At 33.0% G+C, this 10,924-nt stretch overlaps 3 protein-coding genes across 3 annotated transcripts; all 3 read right to left on the bottom strand.

Annotated features, from left to right (window-relative positions):
• Nucleotides 1–4,056: 4,056 nt before the first annotated feature.
• LOC111687008 (pickpocket protein 19-like) lies at nt 4,057–6,244 on the bottom strand (the record flags this gene model as incomplete). Its single annotated transcript, XM_023449415.2, has 7 exons — nt 6,024–6,244; nt 5,325–5,961; nt 5,114–5,263; nt 4,649–4,781; nt 4,536–4,589; nt 4,208–4,450; nt 4,057–4,148 (listed from the first exon to the last, which is right to left on the bottom strand). Coding segments are annotated over exons 1-7 (1,530 nt in total), but the record flags the coding sequence as incomplete, so codon positions are not given.
• A 344-nt stretch (nt 6,245–6,588) lies between these two features.
• Nucleotides 6,589–7,469, bottom strand: LOC111687007 (pickpocket protein 19-like). Its single transcript, XM_023449414.2, has 4 exons — nt 7,385–7,469; nt 7,278–7,331; nt 6,940–7,182; nt 6,589–6,881 (listed from the first exon to the last, which is right to left on the bottom strand). The coding sequence occupies exons 1-4, from the start codon at nt 7,467–7,469 to the stop codon at nt 6,589–6,591; spliced, it is 675 nt and encodes a 224-aa protein (XP_023305182.2).
• Nucleotides 7,470–8,258: 789 nt separating this feature from the next.
• Nucleotides 8,259–10,721, bottom strand: LOC111687009 (protein I'm not dead yet-like). The gene is made up of 9 exons (XM_023449416.2): nt 10,659–10,721; nt 10,483–10,588; nt 10,311–10,427; nt 10,093–10,241; nt 9,739–10,029; nt 9,370–9,681; nt 9,000–9,094; nt 8,517–8,923; nt 8,259–8,455 (listed from the first exon to the last, which is right to left on the bottom strand). The coding sequence occupies exons 1-9, from the start codon at nt 10,661–10,663 to the stop codon at nt 8,366–8,368; spliced, it is 1,572 nt and encodes a 523-aa protein (XP_023305184.2). The 5' UTR covers nt 10,664–10,721; the 3' UTR covers nt 8,259–8,365.
• Nucleotides 10,722–10,924: the final 203 nt, after the last annotated feature.

Below are 10,924 nucleotides of genomic sequence, written 5' to 3'. Positions count from 1 at the left end.
TTATTTGTGGGCTGCTCACTGCTCAGTGGCATGGAATTGGTATATTTCGTTTTATTAGAATTACCTATATTCATAATGCGGACACTGAGAACTAAAAAGAAATATAATGATAAACCCTTAAGCAATGCAACCGGTAAGCTTCGTATACGTGAACACAACACTTGCAATAAAACTGCTGAAAATTTTAAAAACTATAACAACAATTTCATTTCTAAAACTCCATTTTTTAATAAAATTAATAAAGCATATGTTTAAATATTTTAAAAAGATTTATTTCTAATATTTTATATGCTACAAAGAAGGCAAGAAGAAGACTAGACTATAGAATAGACTATAGACTAGACTATGACTAGGCTATAGACTAGACTATAGACTAGACCATAGACTAGACTATAGACTAGACTATAGACTAGACTATAGACTAGACTATAGAATAGACTATAGACTAGACTATAGACTAGACTATAGACTAGACTATAGACTAGACTATAGACTAGACTATAGACTAGACTATAGACTAGACTATAGACTAGACTATAGACTAGACTATAGACTGTAGATTAGACTATGAACTAGACTATAAACTAGGCTAAAAACTAGACTATAAACTAGACTATAATTTAGACTATAGACTAGAAAGGAAAATGGATAAAAAGAAAATAAGTGAAAAAATTCTTACCTTAAAAAATAACCCTTAAACTCTCAGCCACAAAAAATACTTTGACTTTATTGTATGCATTTCAGAACATTGTAACAATTGCTACATTTTAGTAGTTCTTTCAAAAGGTTTTATATAAATGTATAATTAACTTATAATATTTGACAATTATTTGTCAATTGTCGTTGACTGTTAAAATTGTTGTTAAAATTGTTTACTGACACGTTATGTTTTTATTTTAGAGGCTTTTGTATGATTATTTTTCAAAAATATTTCAATCGAGTTATCTTTGAACTTAAATGCTTTACTTCAGTTTGTATTAAGGTAGTTAGAGCGCAAGAATACAGCTAGGCCTTCTCCGGGCCAGTTGTGTGCTCCCTAGGAACCTAATGTCTAACAGACTGAAGTTTTTTTACCAATAACCTAACGAAGTCTATATTTAAGGTAAGTGACTATATAAAAAAGTATAGAATTTATAGGTCTTAAAACCCCGAGTGCACTTTAAACTTATTTCGCCGTTTTTAGTTCTTTTATTAAATGGCGAACAGTGTAGTCGCGTTATATACAATTTTATCAATTACTGTGTTAATTTACATTTATATTTTCATGTATTTAAAATTGACACTAATTTGAATTAAATGTGATTTCAATGTTGACATTTTTGAGCAGACATCAATACAATAAGAAAATAATACTTAAAATCACAGATTTCAGAGTACAGCCGTGGCCATTTAGCCTTGACTTTACCCAAGAGACCTACACTTGTTTGTGCGGCAAATCAGGCACACCTTTTTATTAATAGACATTAGGGTGGCACTAAAACTTGTGAACTTTAAAAATTAATTTATTGCTTTAAGAAAATATGGTTTCTTTAAAAGAAACCTAAAAATATTGTTATCAGCTTTGGTGGTAGTTAAACAAAAATTCCAGAATTAGGTCCAGTCTAATGTTTTGAGTTTACGAACGAATATTAACACCATGTCTAGATCAAGATAAATTATTTTGTACAAATATTTGCCAAACATTAACGATACCGTGAAATAAACGATACATAAATAGAGTTAATACTATTTACGAGTTTTTAGTTTCTAACAAACTATCAACGCTATTAATTAAAGTTTTTTATTTGAAACATATTAAGCAAATTCCCTGATATCTGATATTAAGTGTATACCAATATGGCCTTTCCCAAGTACAGGCCAGCCCAACCATTGGCCTTAAGACAATTGAATAACAAATTTGCAACAGATTATAAATATGAGCCTAAAAAGAAACTTAAATTCTCACGACAATTTAAAGACTCCGTCAAACAATTGGCCATAAATTTCGGCACTAAATCCACCATACATGGGGTAGCAAGAATGTTTGAAGAGAATTCCAATAAATATGAGAGGTAAAGTTATAAAACCTTGAGTCAATACATAGATTTGTTGATTTATTCATATTTTCAGATTATTTTGGTTTTTAACCTTTGCCTCGGCTCTCTTGGGATCCATTTATGTTTGCCTTATACTTTCTCAGCGCTTTAATGCTGGTAGCTTTGAAACAGTTGTCGATAGTACTAATGATCCGGTTTTTCATATTCCCTTTCCCGAAATAACCATTTGTAATGCCAATCACTTAAACTGGCAACGTATCGAAGAGGCCAAACATCGTTTTATGCCACATGAAAATAATACCGAAAAATTACAAATGTTTGAATTTGTCATTGGCCTCTACGATAATCTATCATTTGGTGGTTTTGAAGAATTCGCTAATCTTAAAGATAAACCTCTAGATTTGGTTAAAAATGTCAATTTTAGTTTAGTCTATGAATTTATGTCATGGCGTTGTGAGGAATTTTTAACGGATTGTGTTTGGAGGCATTATAAGATAAAGTGTTGTGATGTCTTTTCAAGAAGTAGAGGTCAAAATGGTTTATGTTGGCATTTCAATACACTCTCAACCGAGGAGGGTAGACGTAAAAAGTTAATGGATAGCAAGTATCCCTGGCGGACGGGTAGTGCAGGGCCGAGAAGTGGTTTAACTTTACGTGTGTTGCTGAATGAGGACAAACATTATAGAAAGGATAATGAGAAGGGCATTACGGCAAGAATTCTACAAAAAAATTACAAACTTCCAGTCTAATATACTGTTTTTAGGTGGGTGTTATGGAGCCAGAAGTTTTCCATAGGGACCCTTTCTGGGTACCTGCTAACTCCGAAACAGTTGTAGAAGTGGAACCAGTTGTGTATTTTTATGATAACGACACTAGAGGCATGTCATCAACTCAACGGAGGTGTGTGTTTAAAGTGAGTAATACAAAAGAGTTTTATTTATAGTTCTGTTCTAGTTCTGTTCTAGTTCTGTTCTAGTTCTGTTCTAGTTCTGTTCTAGTTCTGTTCTAGTTCTGTTCTAGTTCTGTTCTAGTTCTGTTCTAGTTCTGTTCTAGTTCTGTTCTAGTTCTGTTCTAGTTCTGTTCTAGTTCTGTTCTAGTTCTGTTCTAGTTCTGTTCTAGTTCTGTTCTAGTTCTGTTCTAGTTCTGTTCTAGTTCTGTTCTAGTTCTGGTTCTGTTCTAGTTCTGTTCTCTAAATCACGTCTCATATTAATTTATCTCCCCATATATTTTGATTTACTATTACATACTTTAAATACCTCAACAAATTCAACCAAATCCCTCAAGAAGCCGTCCTTGATAACCTTGAGGGATCAAAAGTTAACTTTTAATTTTGATTAAGTTTTACTAGACATCATTTAGCAACTCAATCTTCCAACACTACAGATACACATAAACAAAAACAGTCCCAATCGAGACAAAGGCAACCAATATCATGTCAACAACAGAACATTTTCAAAGTAGGAGTTAGAGATACCAAAAGGAAGAAAACGAAGAATGCTGAGTTCAAGTGACAAATTGACAGCAATTTACTTTATGTTCTTTTGCTTTCCCTATCCCTGTTGGCAATAAGTAAATAGAATGTAACTTTATATTGGGAAATAATGCAAGTTTTTGTGTTGTTCTGAGCTGGAGTAAATGTTACATGTTTTAAGGGGAATTGTAAGGAGAGAAGAACTTGTTAAAATAATAAAAATTAAAGGTGATTTGTATTCTTTAATGTAATATGTTTGTGAAAATCAAGTTATATCATTAACTACTTAACTAATTAATTTGTTTTATTGTATTTTTATTTTTGCAGTAGTCAGTGCTGCGCTGCCTCATTAATATTATTAAAATTATTTTTGTTAAACATAAATTCATTATTTTCCATATGTTGAGCAGCCATTATACGATTATTGAAACCCCAATTGCGTTGCTTAACCGGAACTTTCTTTAATTGTTGTTGCTGATTACTTTTCAGATTATCAACTTTTTTGTAGCTGGTCTTAGTTTTAAATTCATTAAATTCATTAAACATAAAAACGGGAAATTCTACAAAAACAAAATACAACAATTCAATGCCGCTTATGAGGGAACAGCCCAAAAATAGTCCCGCTATACCACCAAAAGCCACTGTAAATACAGGCATTTATAAAATGTTTAATATTTCTATAAATTATTATTCTTGTTACCCATTAAATCCACCCAACCAAATACTAAACTGGTACGATACACCATCATTGTTTCGAAACGGAAATGCACATCTAAATCCACATACGTTTTATTCTCACGTATAAACGCCGGTAAAAATGATGGTCTTACATCCGTTACAAAATTAAGAGAATAACAATTGCGAAAACATTTACAAATCATGCCCTGATAATAACTGTGTACGTATTCTTCCTCGCCAAATTGATGATAGAAACGGAAATGATCTATGTAAAGCCAGTAAAATAATTATTAGCACGAGTTATATTAAAAAAACTCTTACACTAAAAAAGAGCTAATAGAAAACTTTACCATTATATTTGGCCAAACATAATAAATCTTTTACTTTACAGGCCTTATACTGAGCTGTTGGAATGAAAGAAACAGAATTAAAAATAAATCACAGTTTAAGTAACTACGAATACCTGGAGGAAACAATAGATCCAGTGTACAGTTGCAGTACTTTAGTAGGTGTTCCTGATGACATTGAGCTTGGCAGTTTTCAATCATGTAGCTAAACCCGGCCAAGGATTTAAAATCATAGCTAGAGCGTTCATCCTTAAAGTATGAAAGAGGAATAATGAAATTCTAAACTAGAACAGAACTAAAACAGCACTAGAACAGAACTAGAACAGAACTAGAACAGAACTAGAACTAGAACAGAACTAGAACAGAACTAGAACAGAACTAGAACAGAACTAGAACTAGAACAGAACTAGAACAGAACTAGAACAGAACTAGAACAGAACTAGAACAGAACTAGAACAGAACTAGAACAGAACTAGAACAGAACTAGAACAGAACTAGAACAGAACTAGAACAGAACTAGAACAGAGCTAGAAAATAAAAGAGGACTAGAATCTATTCCAGGATCTGTATAATATACCTACATGAAACAAACACTTTCTTTGATCCGATGACAAAGTCCTGGTATCATTATCGTATAGATAAATAACTGGTTCCACCTCTACCACTGTTTCTGTATTAGCTGGCACCCAGATGGGATCTTTGTGAAAAACCTTAGGCTCCATAATGCCCACCTACAATACAATTCTAAATCATTCGAAATATTTTCTGTAAAGTCATTTCTCCACCTCTTACCGTTATGCCTTTCTCGTTATCCTGCCTATAGTGTTTTTCTTCGTTTAACAAAACCCTTACATTCAGACCACTTTTCGGCCCAGCACTGCCTGTTCTATAAGGGTATTTATTATCCAATAACTGCTTACGTTTACCCTCCTCGGTGGAGAGAGTATTAAAATGCCAACAAATACCATTACTGCCACGACTTCTTAGAAATACGTCACAACAATTTATCTTATAACGACGCCATACACAATCCGTCAGTAACTCCTCACAACGCCAGGTCATAAAATCGAATACCAAACTAAAGTTGACATTGTTAACCAATTTAAGGGGTTTATTTTTTAGCGCTTGGAAATGCTCAAATTTGCCAAAACTTATATTGTCATAGAGACCTATTACCATCTCAAACAAACGTATTTTTTCGGTATTATTTTCATGGGGCATGAAACGGTGTTTGGCCTCTTCTAGGCGTTGCCAGTTTAAGTTATTAGCATTACAGATGGCTACCTCGGGAAAAGGTATGTAAAATACTGGCCGATTAGTGCTTTCGATTATGGTTTCCAAATTCCCTGCATTAAAGCGCTGCGAAAGTATGAGACACACATATATGGTACCCAAAAAGGCGCTTATTAGTGAGAAGAGCCAAAAGAATCTATAAAAAGAGAGAATTTTAAGTGAGAGTTAGAGATGAGGAGAAGTTTTAAAGTTTTTTACCTTTCATAGTGATTGGAATCGTCTTGAAATATTCTATTCATGCCATGTATAGTGGATTTTCTACCAAAGTTTATGGCAAATTGTTGAGCAGATTTCTTGAATTGTTGAACAAACTCTTGGGTCCTTTTCTTTTCCTGCAAATGTTTTTGCTCCAACTCAAACTTACGATTAAGTTGTTTTATAGCTAAAGGTTGAGCGGGCTTATAGTTGGAATAAGCCATAATGGAAAAATTTTCTTTCCGCCAAATCCTTACTGTATGTTGAAAGTTTATTTAGGACTGAAGTTAGAAATCAATTTGAAAGCTTTTAAAGTCGTTATTAATGTTTGCCAACTATTTGTGTAAATTAATTGACTTAATTAATTTTGAGTAGTATTGTTAATAATAATGACCATGAATGCCATTGTGCTGATTGCATTGTTAAGGTGAAGATTTCTTAAATTAATAGCAAGTCTCTAGGGTAAAGTTAAGACCAAAATGTCAAAGTTTAAATATTTAAAAAGTTGTTTCTTGTGCTTTATTTTATTTAATAATAAGTAGATTATAATCATATTTAGAACTCCCAATTATTTGTTAAGCAATGCTGTTGAGTTTTTATTATTGAAATTATTTTTATGCATAAAAGCATTTTGAAAATTGTCCATAGCCATAATGCGATTATTTAAACCCCAATTTTGACGTTTACTAGGCATATGTGTTTCATAACGTTCCTTATTTTGCTGGTCATCCCCATATTTTCTTTTAACTTTCAATTCACTTAACAAGAAAACCGGCAGCTCTACCAATACAAAATATATCAATTCCATGGCACTGATAAGTGAACAGCCCAGAAATAAGCCCGCTATACCACCAAAAGCCACTTAAAATAAAATGTTAATTACAATCAAAATAAATTCTTAAATTTTTCTCATACCCACCCATTAAATCCACCCAACCAAATACCAAACTTGTGCGGTACACCATCATTGTGTCGAAACGGAAATGCACATCTAAATCAATGTATGTTCTATTGTCACGTAGATATGCTGGCAAAAATGATGGTCTTACATCCGTTACATAATTGAGTGAATAACAATTGCGAAAACATTTACAAATCATACCGTGGTAATCGCTACGCACGTACTCCTCTTCGCCAAATTGATGGGTAAAACGGAAATAATCTCAAAGAAATAGTAGCAGTACAACAAATATTGGTCATTATTGAATTAATAATTTTACAATAGATTTAAGATTATTTGCCTTAAACTGAACTTACCATTATTATCAGCCAAACAAATTAAATCTTTAACCTGGCAGGCAGCGTATTTATCTATAACAAAATGTTGTAAATTATGCAAACATATTAAGAAGAATATCGTTTACCTGCTGGGAATAATATATCTAAAGTACAGTTGCAGTGTTTAAGTAAATACTCCTGGTGGCACTGAGTTTGGCAGTTCTCAATCATGTAAGTGAAACCGTTTAAGGTCTTGAAATCGTGGCTATTGTGCTCATCCTAAAAGGAAATAAAACATAACTATTTTAACCTAAACAAAACAAGAACAGAACTAGAGTAGAACTAGAACATAACTAGAACAGAACTAGAACAGAACTAGAACAGAACTAGAACAGAACTAGAACAGAACTAGAACAGAACTAGAACAGAACTAGAACAGAACTAGAACAGAACTAGAACAGAACTAGAACAGAACTAGAACAGAACTAGAACAGAACTAGAACAGAACTAGAACAGAACTAGAACAGAACTAGAACAGAACTAGAACAGAACTAGAACAGAACTAAAACAGAACTAGAACAGAACTGTAAGCGATTGCCATCCTCTCTTCATGCTTTAAAATTTCACTCTTTTTTTATTTCCTTCCAACTGTCAAATATCAGCAACGAAGTCATATTTATTTTTTTAAATAGTTTCTCATCAACAATAAATATATTTTATGAAATTCATAAATACCGTTTAACCAGAAGGCACATTACTACCTCCCAAGTCTAGACTTTAGCCTTGATAGACAAACAGTCAAATAAACAGTCATTAAAACACATACTCACACATACAACATACCTGTCAACTGACACCGTCAGATATGCAACATTCTTCATGAAATAACGAAAATACCAAGAACAGTTACCGAAAAAAGCAAAAGGAACAGGAAACTGCAATGTCAAGTTTAATGCAAAATTAATGGTTTCTTTCAACAACTGCAGTAGTAAACATTTATTTATGGAACGAGCATATAAATGTTGACGGGATGTGACAGTGAAATTTTATTAAAGATAAAATAATGAAAAAGATAAAGGATAAAGTATATAAAAGTTAAGGAAATAAATAATAAAAATTTAAAAGTCTCAGTTAAACAATGAGCTAAGATTCATTAAGGGGCACATAACTGCAGCCAGTAGAAACCCAAAAACTGTAGGACCAATACCAGCTAAGATCTTGAAAAATTTAAAACAAACATTGAAAAACTTAAGCATTTTATTTCCTGAAATAACATACCATCTCTTTTGCCCTTAAATTACCCCAACCGCCAGCAAAACAATTCGCAGTACTACTAACTGGCAGTAAAAAGGTCAAGCAACAGGACCAGGCTATAGGATAGAGCAGTAAAGCCGCGCTATTATCACCTACAGCCTTAAGGGACATCTTTAACATTAAATCGGCCACAGAACTATTTGCACCCATTAGCGTCAACAACATTGTCAAGCCAATAAAACCAAGTTGCTGAGCCAACAAATTCTTCATTCTCAATAGACCATCGCCTATGAACAAATGCAAAGATGAAGACTTCATTACCAAACCAAAGGCTAAACTACTGCCATGAACAAAAAAGTACTTCCAGGGAGTAAGTTTATTGGCCGCTGCCCAGGTTAGAATACTGGGAGAAGTTTTGTACTCAGTAGGTTCTTAAAGAAGAAAAAAATGAGAAACCATATATAAAGTTGAAAAAGTGGTGTAGGGTATAAAAATATACCAACTTACTAGAGCAGCGAAAATAGTTGCAGAAATCACAGTTGTTGGGTAAAACGAAGTACAAAAAGCACAGCAACATGGCATTGAAAGAAAATTTCACAACCCTGGAAATAAATCAATTCAGTTCTGTTCATTTGCGTTGCAGTTCTGTTCTTGTTCTGTTCTAGTTCTGTTTTAGTTCTGTTCTAGTTCTGTTCTAGTTCTGTTCTAGTTCTGTTCTAGTTCTGTTCTGTTCTAGTTCTGTTCTAGTTCTGTTCTAGTTCTGTTCTAGTTCTGTTCTAGTTCTGTTCTAGTTCTGTTCTAGTTCTGTTCTAGTTCTTTTCTAGTTCTGTTCTAGTTCTGTTCTAGTTCTGTTTCAAATCTTTTTACATTTACTCACTTATCGTTTATTTCCTGACCCACTAAAGATCCCACTGTTATACCAATACATGAACCAAAGTACAAAACTGACGCTAATATCATATGCGTATTGTAAGGCGGAATTTCTTGCGCAACAGACTCTAAAGCTAACCTGGACGACTCTTTTTCATAGGTTATTGCCTGAGCAGCTGAGCTCAGCGAACGTTTGAAGCCCAAGAAGATAAATTCCAAATAAAGTGTAGTAAAAATTAGAAGCGTAAGTGAGACGGGTAAGGAAATCAAAATGTATTTCAAATGGAAATTGTTATCCAAATTGGAAAGGGAAGATTCACTGTAAAAAATTTAATTAATTTTAATGAAATGAATTCCAGAAAATTTTACTACTCACTTTTTAATAACTTCCCTTAAAGCCAAGCCGCTATCTGAGGCTATACTCGATGTTATGCTGCCAATATTTATAGCATAAGCTACTCCTATATAAAACGCATTCGCTACTTTAGAGGGATACGGAGTTTCGTCGTCTTTAAGTATCACAGCTTCATCAATAGCTTTGCAAATACTTGTCTGATCTAAAAGCTGCAAAATTGCCCTTATAATAGGCATCATGAGAGCGCAAACAATGGCGGGTGGTAAAAATGTTGTTAAGACGTAGGAAGTCAGCATGAGAATTAAAAGTAATCTAAAACATAAATTAAAATCTACTTAAGATTGAAATGTTGGACATTGGAAAAACAATACAAACTTTTTAGGATCACAACTGAAAGCAGACATTATAAAGAAAGCGTAACGCTTGTTCACATTACAATGCTGTATGGTGGCAGCTACAAAATTACACAATAAAAAAAGCACTTGAGCGTCACGAGCATAGGACATGCAAATTTCTTGGGAGCCCTGAAAGAAATTAAATTTTGCATTACTCATTTCAACTAAGTTTTTAAGTGGTAGTAGAACGATGCTCACCATTACACCCATCATGGGATAAAATATTATAGGCAATAGCCCTGTAACTCCCACAGGCACCACATCCACCAAGTACCAAATAAATGCCCAAGAGATAAGAAATATTGTGCGCCATTCCTGTTAATCATATCACAATATATACACTATACAATTTCTCTGTAACTTAACTTACCAGTTCCGGCTTCAAAAATAACAAGGGTAATATATGCAGTGGAGACAAAAAGTAGAAAAATCCATTCCAATGTATTTGAAAACAGTTCAGAGAACGATCAACAAAACTATATTGCAGCTCAAAAATAAATTATTAAAAAAATCACAAAAATATTACAAAATTAATTACGCAATTACCTCATATTTCTATATTTTTAAAAGCTTTTGTTAATTTTAAAATATTTTTTTTAATAAAAATCATTTCAATAGGCTGACAAATATTTCACAGAAAAATAAAGAATATAAAATAAAAGTCAGTCTTCGAAATTTATTTTGTCTTGACATAAATTCTAGATTAGTTCTAGTTCAGTTTAAGTTCAGTTCTAGTTCAGTTCTAGTTCAGTTCTAGTTCAGTTCTAGTTCAGTTCTAGTTCAGTTCTAGTTCAGTTCTAGTTCAGTTCTAG

The sequence above is a fragment of the Lucilia cuprina genome, chromosome 2 (assembly GCF_022045245.1).
Source record: "Lucilia cuprina isolate Lc7/37 chromosome 2, ASM2204524v1, whole genome shotgun sequence".
Classification (NCBI taxonomy): Eukaryota; Metazoa; Arthropoda; class Insecta; order Diptera; family Calliphoridae; genus Lucilia; species Lucilia cuprina.
This window is presented reverse-complemented; position numbering and strand designations above follow the sequence as displayed.